Genomic DNA, 17,076 nt, shown 5'->3' on the forward strand with positions numbered 1-17,076 from the left:
TACGGGTCGTCGCCTCAACGTCCGCTAGAAAGCTATAGACAAACTATTTCTTCGATAAGTTGTGCTAATTAAGGAGTAATTCTTCACCATATACAAAAATCGTTTTAGTTCTTAAGGTGTAAAAAAATTGCTAATTTCAAAAACGTAGTATTAATTTGGACTTTATGTTAGTTTTATTCGTAAAAAAATTTACTCATTCTTTTAACCCATAAATTTTGCCACTTTTTCCTTAACTTGTAAAAATTACTTCCCTCGAATTCAAATCACCTTTTTAAAGTAAATACCTTTAATATTAACTATCTAAAACGTGTCACAATTTACTCAATTACTGCGAAATTTTCAAGGCATACCTTAATGTTACGATGCATTTAGAAAGGTTTATTATCATGACAACACTCCGTGCAAATTTCGATAGTAATTTGAATGTCAGTTTAAATCGAAAGAACTAACAACACTAGAGGTTCTCAAGCCAACCGGCTAAAGAATTGATGGAGAGTTTCTCAGGAAGGATGAAAGTGGTAGTCAAGAACTCTCCAGACGTAACTCCTTGACCACCCTAAATCGTTGCTAGCGATCATAACGCTTGCTCGAGGGTAAGCAGCAAAGTAAGCCCGAACGATATCTTCCATGTTTATGGGATGATAACCCGGTCTTCGGAAATATATTACCATAAAATTCAAAGTCACAATTCACGAACCACTCAGAGGACAGTGCGGTGATTAGGTCTTCTATTAAATTAGCTCTTCTAAACAATTGGAAAGCTCTTTTAGCATTACGATTGCCTTCACCAAGAAATATAGCTCTAGCATCAACGGGCAATGTTATAAAAAAGGGTTTTTTTTTAATTTAATGAATAACATGTCAGAATGAAAAATCATACGTGTCCTTGTTCCAAGTAATCTATTACTTTCAAACAAAGTGTGATGAGATTATCTTAGACATCGTACCACCCGATAAAAAAACGGAAACTTTTTTATACTTACAAGACTTATATTGACCAAGGAATACTAATAATTATTAGTTGCCTTCTCAATTCGTTTTCATTGCGTCTATTTTCTAAGCATCAAGTAAAACAATATATCGTGATTTACTTAATTTATTTAGGCATTTAGAGAAGCACGCTGTTCCGGTTCACGAGACAATTCCTCCTCCACAACTTAATCCTTGAAGAGAGTAAAGCCGGCATCGAAAGTAGAAAAACAAGTATGTTGAGATCTTGACTTCATCAATACACATCAGGTTGAAAGTAACAATTATACAAACGAAGTATATTGTAAGAGTAAAAAAGCGAATTCGAAAACTAATGTCACGTAATATGGTTATTTTGCGTCGTACAGTTAAAGCTATTGAGCGCGGACAAAACTTCGCTGAAATATTAGGGGCGTTCACCTGAAAAGGCAGAGAGGGGGATGTCTATCCGGTGATTGAGAATTTCATTCTCAATCACCGGATAGACACAAAGAGCTTGGCTCCAGCCGTTCACCCGCGCCTATCCCGTTCCTCCCCCACCCGCGCCCCCATCTCAATCACCAGAATTTCTAATCACCAGAATTTCTAATCACCAGAATTTCTATTCACCAGATTCTCCCGTTCACGGGTTGCTTTCCCCCAACCCCCATTCACTGGATACTTTATCTCTCGTTCACCAGCTCCTTTCCCCCATTGCGTTCACCCCTTCTAATCACCAGTTGCTTTCCCCCATCCCCATTCTCCAAAATTAGTTTTCCTCGCGCAGATATCTGGAGATTAGATTTTTACCCGTTTGCTTATCGCTTCAGAACTCCTTAATTTCTAATCTCTAGGCAATAATAACAAGTTATTTTCAATTTAATTAATTTTTTATTTTATTTTAGAACTTTGTTTACATGTTAGTAGGTACTATCAGATATTCCATTAGATGGTTATCTTGTGCATTACACAATGAAAACAAATTAAAGTAGCTAAGTTTACAGGTTAATTGATTATCTACGAGTAAATTAGTAAAATCTTGTAGTACTTCCGAGGGTGATTTAAAACAGCCAAAATAAGATTTTACTTGATGGTACGAATTAAATTGATCTGGGTACAAAAATAAACCCTCGAAAGGTTTTCCATATAATAATTCGTGAATTTTTTTAAGGTTTTTAACAATAGCTAAGTACATGCATTCGATAACATTTTTATGTTCGTTTAAAAGATTTATTTGAAACCGAATAAAATCAATTTTTTTTTGGAACTCACCGATTTCGCGAGCTCCCAGATCCAGAACATGACCGTAGGCAGAGTTCAATTTGATGTTGTTGGTAGTGGCGACGACGGATACGTTGTTGTCGTGATAGTCGATGATGTTGTGGGTTAGAGACGATGCTCCGGTTTGCGTAGCGGCGAAAAGCTCTCCCCAAAGAGAGAGTAGATTGGTGAAAGCTTCGGAGGTCAGGAACAGAATATTTTCGTTCGATTTTTTGAAGAAGAGAACTTGTAATTTTGATCCGTCGAAACCAAAAGAAATGTAGACTGATCCTCCTAACGTGATTTTTATGTTGATACGTCTTTCTTGGCCCCTGCGTTTGGATACGGTATGCGTCTCGGCTATAGAAAATGAAAATGTTAAGCCTTTGTCCATTGAAATAGTAATAGTATTAATAAAATAATGCTTACCAATAGATCGTTTTTCCATGTTTACGGTAGATGACGAGAGCAAAGCGGATGCACTTCTTTTCAGTTCAGCGTCTCAGAGAGAAATGACGCATGGGAGATTAATCAGTTCCTATCTTGTTGAGATTAATTCATCACGTGATCTAAACTTCAAATAACCCTCAAATTCTATCGGCTCTCTCTCTCTGAGATAACAGTTCTAGACACTCGAAATTAAACCGTCCCGTGCTCGAAACTGCCTCTAATTATCCCCATTGACGTCACATATTAATCCACTTGGAAGAAGAAAAAAAACCCATTGTAGTTTCCTTTCGAGAGCTTGTGATGCAATCATATCCTAGAAAACAATACAATTAATAGAAATTAACATAAAATTAGTATACTTTTAATACCATTTTGTGAGCTACAGTGAAAAAAGTTACAATTTTACGGTAGAAACGTTTTCAAAATACCACAAAATGAACTCAAATAAGAAAATTGTAATTAAAATAATCACTACGGCTATAATTTTAGAAGGTTGTTTCAGGACGGTGATTATGGCAGATGTTTGTACTTCAGTGTCCATATCGGAAATGAAGTTAAATGGAATATTTTGCGAAAATAAGTATAAATTTTAGCATAACCCTAATATATTCTCGAGAACTGAACAAGTTCTTTGGGAATAAGAGATAAGCTTACTATCTTCCCCTAGGCCCTATATAAGGGGGGCGCCTGAACCGGGGGAACGTCACTCTATTGTTGTTCTTTGTGCGTCTAGTACCAGGATTTTTGAAGCGCGCTCTCTCTCTCTCTACGTAAGTTTATTTTGATTTTTTTTATCGTAATTTTTTGAATAAGGTTTAAGTAAATCGGCATTAAAATGAAAGGTGTACAATACCCAGAAATTAATTTAGTTGATACCCCGGAAATGATTATAATCGACTCCCCTGAATTGATTGATATAACTGATAACGAGCTCCCGGAAGTACCCATAGTAACTTTACCCGATTCTCCAGAAATGGAAATAATAGATTTAACTGATACCCAAGACCCTACCCTTTCCTTAACTACAGTAACTGATTCGCAATTGGAACGTTTAAAAGAAATGACAATGGTACGAGATTATCTTAGAGAATATCAACTAACCCATCAAATCTGTTCGCCCCCTATCGATAATTTACCTTCACCCCTTTTAAGACCTAGTTCTATTCCACATGACGAAGTACGTTTTTCGCCCTCGTATACGCCTATGGATGCTCCCTCACCCTTTCTAGAATCAGATGACACATGCCACTCTTTATCTTTGGAAGATAATTTTATCATGTCGTCCCTCAGTACGGACAGCATTCAGCGCTTAGCTGAGAACGTACAAGTTGCCCGACGGGACGCGGAGGAACTTGCAGCCGCAGCCGCAAGGGCAGCCGAAATGTTCGAGGAAGCTAAAGCGTTGTTAGCTGCTCGTACGGCTAGTAGTAGTAGTAGTAGTAGGCCACCTCATAATATTTCCCCTCAGCGTAATAATGACCCTATAGCGGTCGCAGGCCCCTCACGAGCTCCGCAGTATTCACCTCCATCGTCTCAGACTGCTGAGAAAAACGCGAACCCCGAGAACGCAAATTTGGCTGCCCCCACTTCGTCTCCTCCTCCTCCTCCTCAAGTTGGAGGTGGGTTGGTTGACGTTCCAATAACGCCTCCGTCCTTTCCTAATTTACCAGGTTCTGTTAAAATATTGAATAATAATATCCAAAATTCCCCAAATTTTGGACTAATGGGACGGACTTTAAATGTCCGGTTAGAAAATAATATAGAAAATGGTATTTATATATTGATGGAAACCCTATTAGAGGACTGTTTGCCTTCAGATATGGTTTCGGTTTCATTCGTGAACGTCACTAACCCCGGTTTTCAAATTAACGTCAGTTTCCGGCGTCGGGACCAATTAGACTTGCAATGGTTGATGACGTATATCGATGAAAAAAGCTATAGATCCGAGAACGATGGTAGTTTTTTTGAAGGAATAGTTACGGTTACGTTTAATCGAGTCAGATTACCGCAAGGAGGAATTAGATCAGTTGGGTTAGGGATTTCCCTTGAAAAAGAGTTTTCTTTTTATAAACATTGCACGATAACGATAAATAACCAGGATAAAATTTGTTTAGCACGCGCTCTTGTAGTAGCCATAGCTCATAGAGAATACATGGAAAATAAAAATGATGGAGAACTTAAAAGAAAATATACTACTATAAGACAGTGTAGAGGAAAAAATATTGAAATGCTATTACAGACCCGCGAAGCTAGGACCCTTTTGGCTTATTCTGCATTAACAGACGAAGAATGCGCGGGTCCGGACGCTTTAACTCGGTTCCAAGAAATCTTGCCCGAATACAGTATTATCGTTTTTCGATTACGCGATCCCGTACCCTTAGTTATTTTCGGCGACGTCAAAGAAGAGAGGGAACTAGAAGGGCCTCTCCGCAAACGTCTTTATCTTCTAAATATTGACACACATTTCAACGTAATTACTAACCCCAAACCCCTTTTCGCGTTTAATTACTTTTGCGAAAAATGTTTAGTAGGTTTTAATAATCTCAGTGAGCATAAATGCATTCTTTTCTGTCACGCTTGTTGTAGAAAACAAGATTGCAGGAAGGACGTAGATAAAATAACTTGCCAAACATGTTTAAGAGTTTTCCCTAATCAAAATTGTTACGATTACCATTTATCAGGACCCGAGCCCTTATGTAATAAAATTTACGTTTGTAATCTTTGCGGAAAATTTATCAGTATGTTTAAGCGTAAGGCAGTACACGTTTGTGGAGAGACCTATTGTCTTTCGTGTAGTGAGTTTAACCCCGCAGATCATCTATGTTACATGCAACCTTTAAAGACCGTCCGTAAAGATTCTGCCGATAAAACTACTCGTTCTCGAATAAATAGCAATAATAAACGGGTCCACGACTCCGATAATGAACAATCACCACTGACCAAGAGAAGTACTCCAAAAACGGAAGTCTTTGTTTTTTATGACTTGGAATGTAAACAAACAAATCGTACTGACGCCAATGCTTTGATTCACGAACCAATTTTATGCGTCTCGCAAAAAGCGTGTAAATTCTGTTTCGAAGAAAAAGATAGTCAGTACGCATGCGCTAAATGCGGTAGTGGTCCTCGGGAGAAAATATTTCTCTCAAAAGACCCCGTCGGCGACTTTCTAGAGTATCTTCGTACGCTTAACAGAGTGGCTGATAAGATAATATGTATTGCCCATAACGCTAAAGGTTACGACGCGCAATTTATAGTACGTAAAATGGTCGATTTAAAGTGGACCCCTAAAGTCTTGACAGACGGGACCAAATTCATGAATGTACAGTATAAAAAATTAAAATTCTTAGATTCCTTAAATTTTATGCCCTTTGCCCTTTCTCAATTCGTTTCCACATTTGGTTTAGATAATAATTTAAATAAGGGACATTTCCCGCATTTACTGTTTAATACCGTAGACCATGAATTTGATCCAGCCCGTTCGAACGAAACCAATTACGTACTACATAATGACATGCCTCCGATGGAGGCGTACGACCCTAATCGTTTAAGCGGTAAGGCCTACGATGAATTTATCCAGTGGTATAACGATTCCCGGTCCGAAGCTTGCGGAAATTCGGACCCCAACTTTAATTATTTTGATTATAAAAGAGATTTAATCCGGTACTGTCGCCAGGACGTAAACATTCTTTTGCAAGGCTGTTTATCATATCGTTCTATTTTCATGGATAAATTCAAAATAGACCCGTTCTTAACTGCGATAACGATTGCGGGAGTATGCAGTTTTATCTTTAGGAAACACTTTTTACAGCCCGATACGATTGGTGTAGTGCCCCCTTTCGGCTATCGTATGAACTGCAACCAGAGTTTTGGAGCGATCGAATGGCTTGAATGGATGTCTCACTTACGAGGGAAGGAAATTCAGTCTGCTTTTAATGGATTTGAACCTAGAATTCTTAACATTAACGTGGACGGACTTCTCGATAACGAAGTCTTTCAATATCACGGTTGTTATTATCACGGGTGTAAAACGTGTTTTCCTATCAATAGAAACTTAGCGTTATACGGCTACCACACTCAGACCCATAATTCGCGATACGCGTCAACCATTGCTACCACTAACCGCTTGAAACAATTGGGATACACTGTCCATGAAAAATGGGAATGTACCTTCAAAGCTGAGCGGAGTACTAACTCCGTCATCGACGCATATCTTTCTACCGAAAATTTAAAATTTAAAATTAAAGAACCAATCCGCCCCCGCGAAGCCTTTTTCGGAGGACGTACGTCAGCCTTGAAATTACATCACAAGTGTAAAGAGGGGGAGGAAATTAAATACATTGATATTTGTTCACTCTATCCGTGGTGTAACAAGTATTGCAAGTTACCAGTGGGACACCCTAAAATACATGTAAAAGCTCCTTTCCCGGACATTTCTACCGTAAACGGATTAATAAAAGCCACAATGTTACCGCCTCAATCTCTCTACCATCCCGTTTTACCCCAAAGAATAGGATCGAAACTAGTGTTTGCCAACTGCCAAAAATGTAGTGAGTCTCGAAACCAGCAGGATTGTCCCCACGAAGACTCAGAACGACAAATAACTGGTACTTGGGTTGCAGATGAGGTACAGTTGGCAATCGAAATGGGTTACAAGGTCATTTCTATTCACGAAATTTGGGAATACGAGGTAGTAAAATACGACCCGATATCGAAAGAGGGCGGTCTTTTCTCCGAGTACGTCAACGCGTTTCTTAAACTCAAACAGGAATCCAGCGGCTTACCCACGGGAATAGAGACCGATGAAGAGATTAAGAAATACGTTGACGAATATTACGAAAAGGAAGGAGTAAAACTTGATCCTACCAATATTAAAAAGAACCCTGGACTTCGTACCATCGCGAAGCTTTGTCTTAACTCTTTTTGGGGTCGTTTTGGTTTAAACCCTCGCAAAGACCAATCGGCTATTATTAGCGATCCCAAAAAGTTTTTCGATTTATTCTTAGACCCAGACATAGAAGTTAAATCGGTTATTCCCTTAAGTCAAACGCATTGCGTGATCAAGTGGGCGTTTTTGAAAGATATTGATCTTGTTTACCCAAACACGAACGTAGTAATTGCTGCCTATACGACCGCAATGGCTAGGATCAAGTTATACTCTTATTTAAGGAGATTAGGCCAGCTTACGTATTATTATGATACGGATAGTTGCATTTATCTAAAAGAACGAGATGGAATAGAGATTTATACGGGCAACTATCTCGGAGACATGACCGATGAGTTGGCAAAGTACGGAAAAGGCTCGTACATCCAAGAATTGGCAACAGGTGGCGCAAAAAATTACGCCTTTAAAGTACTGAACCCTACGACCGGTAAAGTATCCTACGAAATGAAAGTCAAAGGGTTCCGTATAAATCAAGGCATTAAAGATTTGGTTAATATGGACACGCTTAAAAGATTAATAGGTGTTGACGGAGAAACGAACGAGCCAGTAACCGTACCCCAGCCGAGGCAGATTTTGCGTCTACCCGATCATACGGTCGTTTCCGTCGACCGTACTAAAATCTATAGACCCGTCGTAGACAAGGTACGGTTACTGGACGACTTCACTACGGTACCCTACGGCTATAAAGCGAATCTAATTGGTACTGAGGACGGGGACGTAGAACCCTCCAATCGCTAATTCTCGTTTAAAATTAGTCTCACCACTCTAAAGTGAATATAGGTTTCAGTCTTACGACTCTAAAGTAAATATAGTCTTGCGACTCTAATGTGAATATCAAACCTATACGGGGTAAGGGACGCAATAGGTTATTCGATTATATTTTTCCTCCGCTGAAGAGCCCCATAAATTTAACCGAATTTTAATTTACATTTTCATTTGTACGCTAGTACTCGAAGGGAGATAACCATGCAATTTATTCATCCGTTTAATTGCGTAACGGCAGGCCCGAGTCAGAGTGGCAAAAGCTATTTAATTGAATCTATAATTAATCACGAAGAGGAAATGTTTGTTCCGGGTTTCAAAGAAATACATTGGTATTACGGAGAATGGCAAGCTCTATACGATAAAATGAAGCACAGGGTAGTTTTTAAAGAAGGATTGCCTGTTTTATCTGATTATGACGGAAAAGATCCTATATTATTAGTTATCGACGACCAGATGAGCGAGAGTAAAGGTCAAATTGGTGATTTATTCGTGAAAGGCACCCATCACCGTTCTCTAAGCGTTATTTTTATTACACAGAACTTATTCCATCAATCAAAAGATAGCAGATCCATATCCCTGAATTCGCATTACATAATTTTATTGAAAAGTCCCCGAGACCGTCAGCAAGTGGCTTATCTCGCTAGACAAATGTTCCCTGATAAGTGGCGTTTTGTAGTTGACGCTTACGAAGACGCGACTTCGAGACCTCACGGTTACCTAGTATTCAATTTAACTCAAACTTGTCCCGAAGATCAAAGAGTCTTGACTAATATTTTACCGGGAGAAACGTGCTACGGTTATCTCCCTAAATAAATAAATAGAACTTACATTTCGTAACTTCAATCAGTTATGAATCATGTCTCGTAGAGTACGTATCGAGAGAGACGCTCTCCGATATCTCGGTCGTTGCAAACCCGTTCAAAGAAAAGCCATTTTAGCTAAAGCCGACAAATCCCTCATAGACGCTATCAGTGAATGTATTCATAACACTTTAATTGGTAACGTAAAACTATCAAATACCCAAAAAACCAGGTTATCTCGTCATAAAAATACCCTTCGAAAACTAGCTAGTAAGCGGGTAGCTTGGAAAAGTAAAAAGAAATTGTTAGTTCAGTCTGGGGGCGGATTTTTCTCGTTTCTTCTACCCGTCGTTTCAACCCTTCTTGGTTCTATATTTGGTAGTAAACAATGAAACACGCCAGAAAAATGATTCTCGTCCCTAGCGGCGTTTTAAAGCCAGACCCGTTCCCGCACCCCCTCGCTCTGACAGTCTCTGAATTAGACGTTAAGATGGACCAAATATTAAATATGAAAGATTTAGACGACGCCTCGAAATGGATTTTATACGAACAAGCTTTAATGACACACGGAAATCTACGTAAGCAAGCATCGGCTCCTAAAGAAATCGAAATTGCCCCCGCATTCGACTCGCTAAGTAGGGACTGGATAGACGATTTGCCTTTGATATATTACCAAAAAGCGCAAAGCATGGTGGATCAGTTGGAAACTGTACCCGAAAGAATACGGTGGGATGAAAACGGGGAGCTCGTAATAAACGGTCGACCTATTAAAGGTTCCAATATTAGCGAAATTACCAAAGCGTATTTAAATCCTAAAACCCACCCAAAACCTATCGGATATTTCGCGTTTATTTCCAATTTAACCCAATTTAACTCTTCACCGGCAATCCAAGGCTTTCCCTCCCCGCTAGCTCCGAGAACCCGACAACGACGTTCTCCCGTTAAGCGCGAGTATCCGGTTCCTCAAAGTGGGCGTGCGCGCAGGAGAGATAAGCCCCGTCCCCCTCGTAGCCTCGACCGAGATCACTCCTCCACGTCTGACTCTTCTCTTCACTCTTATAAACAAACAAGGAGTCGCGCGCAAAAGTCTAAAGTATGGGCGAAGCTATTTTAGAAAAAATATATTTTAACCCGAAGCATCCGGCTTCTTTCGGAGGCGCTGAAAGGTTATTCCAGTCCGTAAAGTCTCACGGCTTAAGTAGGGAAACTGTAGAAAAATGGTTAAGAGGAATCGACGCTTTTACGATGCATAGGCCGAAATATAAAAAGTTTCAACGAAATAAAATAGTAATTAGTAATATAAGGGAACAATACCAGGCTGATATTAACGATATGCGCTCGTTAGAGGCAGATAATGACGGATACAAATACATTTTAACAATTATAGACTGTTTTAGTAGAAAAGCGTGGGGGTTACCTCTTAAAACTAAATCGGGGAAAGAGGTTTTGAAAAATATAAAAATTGTTTTTAAAGACGGAATTCCATATAAATTTCAATCGGACAAGGGCACGGAATTTAGGAATAAAGAAGTACAAGGATATTTCAAAAAGAATAAAGTTAAATTTTTTAGTACCGAAAATGACGAAATAAAAGCCTCTATCGTAGAAAGGTTTAATAGAACGTTAAAAACAAAAATGTATAGATATTTTACCCATCACTCCACAAATAGATATTTGGAAGTCTTACAGGACTTGGTCGAAGCGTACAATTCCTCTTATCATAGCTCAATTAAAATGGCCCCTAATGACGTTTCGGAAAATAACGTATTACGTGTGTACAATAATATCTACTCTAAATATTATGCCGAGAAACTGAAAATGAAACCGCAATTCCAAGTAGGGGATTTGGTTAGAATAAATACAACTAAAATGATATTTCAAAAGGGTTTCGAAGCTAATTATACCGAAGAAATATTTAAAGTCGTAGCTATAGTTAAAAGACATCCCCCCGTTTATAAAATAAAAGACTTGGCAGAAACCGATATAAAAGGAACGTTCTATTTTCGAGAGCTTCAAAAGGTCAGTGCGCCTCGTTCGTTCAAGTTAAACAAGATTTTACGTCAGAGAACTAAAAACGGAGTAAAACAATTGTACGTTAGTTGGCTAGGATATCCTCCATCGTTTAATAGTTGGGTTAATCAAGATGACGTCTGGGATTTACATAACTCTTCCTAGTAATACTAGAGATAAGAATAAGAATAATTCAGAAAATACTCTAGCCTCGTATTCTACAACGTTGGCCAAACCCATTAGTTTACGCGGAGATTGGGAAATTGCTCTGGTAGAAATTATTTATCCTTTATCTTTTTATAACGTAAGCGAGCCAATGGGATGTGGAATAGAAATTAAGGAATTACTATCGAAACCTCCAGCCCACATAGTAGATTACAAATATACCTACGACTTCCGCGAGATACCTCAGGGCTACTACAAAAATCCTCATGAACTTTTGACAGTACTTAATGAAAGTATTAAAAGTTTGAACCTTGATTTAAAGGAAAGCGCTAATTCAGAGTTCGATAATGATTCATTAGGAAAATTTGAATATAGTTTAGAAAGTGGACACGTACAATACACTTCCTATAGTAAACATTATTATCAACTCGAGTTAACGCCAAAGTTGAGGAAAATTTTAGGATTTAGAGATAATGTTACTGATATTTCACCTAAGGTAGCATTCAGATCAGATTCCCCTATGCAATTAAACTTATTCATCCCCGATCTTATGTTCGTGTATTCCGATTTGGTAGGAAATGAAATGGTTGGGGATACATTAGCCCCCCTTTTGCGAACAATTGTTGTAGACCAAAACGCCCCCAATGGATCAACCGTTTCAAAAACTTTCGATTCTCCGCATTACCTTAAACTGAGTAGAAATTATTTTGACTGTATCGACATTAATATAAGAACTAGTTTAGGTGAATTCGTGCCATTTCAGTTTGGTTCAGTCACGTGTAAAGTACATTTACGACGAGCTCAGTAAAAAAAAAAAGAATGGCTTATCAGTACGTTGATAGAAATTGTCCCTACATGCAATATTATTTAAATCAGGCGGGGGGAGGAGTAGATTTACCTTATTTCTCTGGGTTTGCGGGACAAAAAGGACACGGAATTGGTAGCTTTTTTTCAGGGCTAGCTAGGTTTGTATTCCCATTCCTAAAACAGTCTGCCAAATACGTGGGAAAAAGGGCTCTTTCTACAGGAAAGAAAGTACTCGGAGACGTCTTGCAAGGTCAGGACTTAAAAACGTCAGCCAATAAACGAATGACAGAAACTGTGGACGAAATGGCAGCGCAAGAAGGTTCGGGTCGTCGCAAGAGAAGAAAAACTACTAAGAAACCATTGAAGAAAAAGAAAAAGAGTTCAGTTAAACGCCGCAAGTTCACGCGTACGGTTCGCGATATTTTTGCTCTCTAAAAAAATGGAAGTACTTAAAAGCGAATTAAATATTTTCAACGAACTACCAACTCAACTCAGCGTTGAAAAAGGTCAAACGGTATGGTGTAAGCCAATTTCATCTATCGACAGCAGTTCTATCATCGAATTCGTGGTACCGGGTACGGGAGACTCTTACACAGATTTGGCAATGACAATGATATATTGTAAAGTAAAAATCGTCAAAACCAACGGTGACAACTTGGATGCTGGGTCTAACGTTTCGCTCGTGAACAATTCTCTGCATTCGCTATTCAAACAATGCGAAGTGAAACTCAATGATACGACGGTTTCACCATCGGCCTCAAATTACCCCTATAGGGCCTATATCGAAACCTTGCTCAACTTTGGGTACGATGCAAAAAACACTCACCTTGCGACATCTGGATGGTACGATGACACGGCTGGAAGTATGGATCTGATAACAAACGCCGGATTCATAAAACGTCAGGTTCTAGCTGCTGAATCAAAAGAAATTGAACTTTACGGGAACATTTTTTGTGACATTTTTAATTTCAACAAATATTTAATTAATGGCGTACAACTTAAGGTTTCACTCACTAGAAATAGCGATAATTTTACCCTTTTTAGCGACACTGTCGACGCGTATAAAGTCGAATTTATAGACGCTGCTCTAATTGTACGTAAAGTTAAAATTATGCCTAAAATTTTATTAGCCCATCAGCAAGGATTATTACGTAGCAATGCCAAATATCCCTTTACTCGTACTGAAATTAAAGTTAAAACATTAGCTAGTTCTATTCAGAACGATAGTTTTGACAATATATTCTTAGGTCCGATGCCCAACAGAGTCATTATTGGTTTAGCCACCAACAAAGCGTATAAGGGCTCCGTTAAGTCTAATCCTTATAATTTTGAAAATTTCGACCTAAATTATCTGGCTCTATACGTTGATAACGAACAAATCCCTTCGAAAGCGTTGACCCCTAATTTTAATAGTAAACAATTTACGCTGGCCTATCATTCGCTATTCTCGGGATCTGGGATACTCTACCAAGACGAGGGAAATCACATTGCGCTGGCTCACTTTCCTCTAGGCTTTGCCCTATATGCTTTTGATTTAACCCCCGACAATTCGGCCAGTGACGTCACGTTTTGGAACCCCGTAAAGAGAGGGCAACTACGTTTAGATTTAGGATTTGGTACCCCTTTAAAAGATTCTACGGTCGTTATCGTGTACGCTGAATTTCAATCTTGTTTACAGATAGATAAAAATAGGAACATTATTCGAGACTATTAAAATGACTACGACAAACGTGGACTTATCTCAGGCACTGTATAAAACACCGAACTTTTTAGGCGTGTTTTCTTCAGATAATTTAAAACCCATGGTGAAATATCCGCAATCGCTTATCATTAATTTTGATAAAAGGGGCGAAACAGGTTCTCATTGGATTTGCGTCTACGTCGATGGCCGAAAACGGGGATTCTATTTTGATTCAATGGGGCTTCCCCCATTTTTACCCACAATCAGAAAATATTTAAATTCAATGTGTAAGACGTGGACATTTAGCAAAAGACGATTGCAAGGACTAACTAGTAACGTTTGCGGCGAATATTGCGTAATGTATATTTTGCATAGAACTAAAGGACAGAGTACAAAAACGTACTACCAAAAGTTTTCCAAAAATTGGGAAAAAAACGACAGCAAGATATTTTTATCTTTCGCAAATCATGCTAGAAAAATCATCACATCGAATTTAGCGAATCCATTAGCTAGAGAGAGAGGTATGGTGACTGACTGGAAAAAATCCGGTTCCAGAGGATAAAACAATATATTCCCACGCTATCTGGTATCTTTTAGAGATATGACCCGACCTCTCTCGAAAACATGCGCGCACTTCTATGAGTGCCAAACCATTTACTTTCGAATAAAATAAACCATCCAAAAACAAAAAAATTAAAATAGAATCAGAAAGTATTGGTAAACTAGTTAGGACAACGTGGGTGGTTTACGCAATCTAGCATGAAAACAAAACATTGGTAGAAATATATTATTGCATTATTCCTGTACGTTCTATTTAAAGTACTTTCTAAAAGTCATTGAAATCTGTTACCGTCTTGAACCATTGAAATATGTTTTCTACCCGTCATTAACAAAATATCTTTAGTACACGCAAAATAAGATTGGTGAAAAAAACATTGCCTTAGATAATTTAACAGGGATTTAGTTAGCTTTGGGTCTTGTAATGATAAAAAAGATTGAAATTTGACTCTGCCATTTTATTTAATAATATAAACTCATGTACGCGAGAAAAACAATTGTAAACAATTTTTCCTATGTAACTTTTTTCACTCTTAATAAATACTTTAAAAAAACGTAACAAAAAAAGACTCTTTATTGAAAATCGCTTACCCTTTTTTTCCAGAATTTCGTTAAGTCAACCAGTCCAATGCAAGAACGTACTACAATGCGGACTCTTATCTGTAAATTTGTTAGACTTTGCACGAACCTAAACCATCTTCTCGTGACGTACGCTAAGAGGAAGATGGTGGAAATTCCCAGTCTCACGAAATTAATTATCTACGAACACTATTTAACCAATGGAAAAATTTACAGACTTTACCCACACTGAATAGATTCCACACTCAATCACTAACTTAGATTTCATCACGGAAAAGAAGGAGATAGGATATAGGGGCTAGGAAATGGTGGGGATGGAAAATGGTATAAAAAGGGAGTAAATCAATTAGAACAAATTATTCTGATCTGGACCGATGCAAAAAGAAATCAAAATGCGGTAAATATTATTTTAACATTTAAATAACTTTTGGGACAAAAAAATTAAAGATTTTAATTTTCTTCATGTAGAATTGAAGAGATTATAAATAGAATTTTATGGACGAGCCGAAATGACGATAGTATAAAATATGAGCTTAGAATAAGGTAATAAATTAAATTTCACGAATTATATATGCTGTACTAAAGTTAAAATTTTATGTATTGTTCTGTTAGGATTGAGGAGAGAGAAGATGTAGCAGGAAATCGGATGTTCCTACAATTTGTAGAACATCAGTTATACTGGGATGATAGGAGCTCCATACATAGTAGTATGATTCTACTATCCATACCTATTAATATGGAATAAAAAAATTAACTTTTATCACGATTCTTTTATTTTCCTATCCAACAATAATCATTTCAGTATATATCAAACATTACAATAACAAGGATTATATGCAATTGCAATTGCTAAAATAGTGTATTCTACCGAGTTAATAGTCTCTAAGATTTCCTCCTGGGGGTTCCCCCCGAAACAGGATTAATTTTTATCAAAGTTGTATCAGAAGTAAATTAGGGGGGGGGGGGAAGTAAGCGCAATGTATTTTCAGCTATTCTAATCTGCCTAATTTAACACGTGACGAATTTTTTATCGCTAACCGATGAGCAGTAACCTCTATTTTTGGTTACATTTTACATTCTCCCGTGACATCAATTGGTTTCAACCAATGAGAAATCAGGATTTACTTGAAGTTTCGAGTGTTATTTGATCTCTAGATATACGACTCAGCGTTCTTTTAGTTCCTGGACCTCATCGAGAAGAGACACGTAGATTTTCGCGCTCCGTTCCCCGCCTTCTCGACTCTATTTACTGGCAAAGGCTTAAGGATTTCCGTAAAAGTAAGTGACTTTATTATTTTACTGTAGAGGGAAATTAGGCCTTGTTTAAATTGAAGTAAATAGACTTAGATTCTAGTCAAATAGTCTTAGAGTCTAACCAAAATAAATAGAAAAAACATTTATTGAAATTTAGGCTTAACCAATTAGGCTTAAGAATGTTGACAATAGCTTATAGAAACTATCAGTTTACAGTATGGACATCGAAGCGTATCGACTTGAAACTTTTCGTCACTGGAGAAACCCCCACGTTACTAAGGAACAACTAGCGAAGGCTGGATTCTACTATATTCAGCGGGGCGATGAAGTACGATGTTACAAGTGCCATGGCGTATTAGAAGGATGGGAATCAGGAGACGTACCAGAATGGGAACATGCTAGATTCTTTCCACACTGTCCGTCGAGGGATAATTCACCATCGGAAAAAAAGTACCTTTCGCAAGAATGGGAGATCCCGGCACCACCAAGGGCAGCGGCACTGGAGGATGACGATTTCATATCTATTCCGGTCAGACGTGGTGAGGTAGAACTTTTATTAAAATTATTTATACAATCCGCACTTGCAGAAGGTAGTTCGTTTCAGCCCATTAAATGAAATTGTACATATTCCTTACGAAGATCGAGTTAATTTTTTTTATATTGATAAAATGCGATTTAAACGCGTTATTTATAATGTCGGTCTAATATTAGAACCTGTTTTACGCAATCATGTAATTAAAAGTAAAATAAAATTGGAAATTAATTAAATTGAAAATAACTTGTTATTATTGCCTATAGATTAGAAATTAAGGGGTTCTGAAGCGATAAGCAAACGGGTAAAAATCTAATCTCCAGAT

The 17,076-nt window shown here is 38.0% G+C and overlaps 1 protein-coding gene across 1 annotated transcript; it reads right to left on the reverse strand.

Moving 5' to 3' along the window:
* Positions 1 to 1,861: 1,861 nt before the first annotated feature.
* LOC149949854 (uncharacterized) lies at positions 1,862 to 13,138 on the reverse strand. Its single transcript, XM_090169530.1, has 3 exons — positions 12,974 to 13,138; positions 2,638 to 2,971; positions 1,862 to 2,568 (listed from the first exon to the last, which is right to left on the reverse strand). The coding sequence occupies exons 2-3, from the start codon at positions 2,654 to 2,656 to the stop codon at positions 1,862 to 1,864; spliced, it is 726 nt and encodes a 241-aa protein (XP_090025656.1). The 5' UTR covers positions 2,657 to 2,971; positions 12,974 to 13,138.
* Positions 13,139 to 17,076: the final 3,938 nt, after the last annotated feature.

This window comes from Leiobunum rupestre, chromosome 3, assembly GCF_980474605.1.
Source record: "Leiobunum rupestre chromosome 3, qqLeiRupe1.1.hap1, whole genome shotgun sequence".
NCBI classification, from domain to species: domain Eukaryota; kingdom Metazoa; phylum Arthropoda; class Arachnida; order Opiliones; family Sclerosomatidae; genus Leiobunum; species Leiobunum rupestre.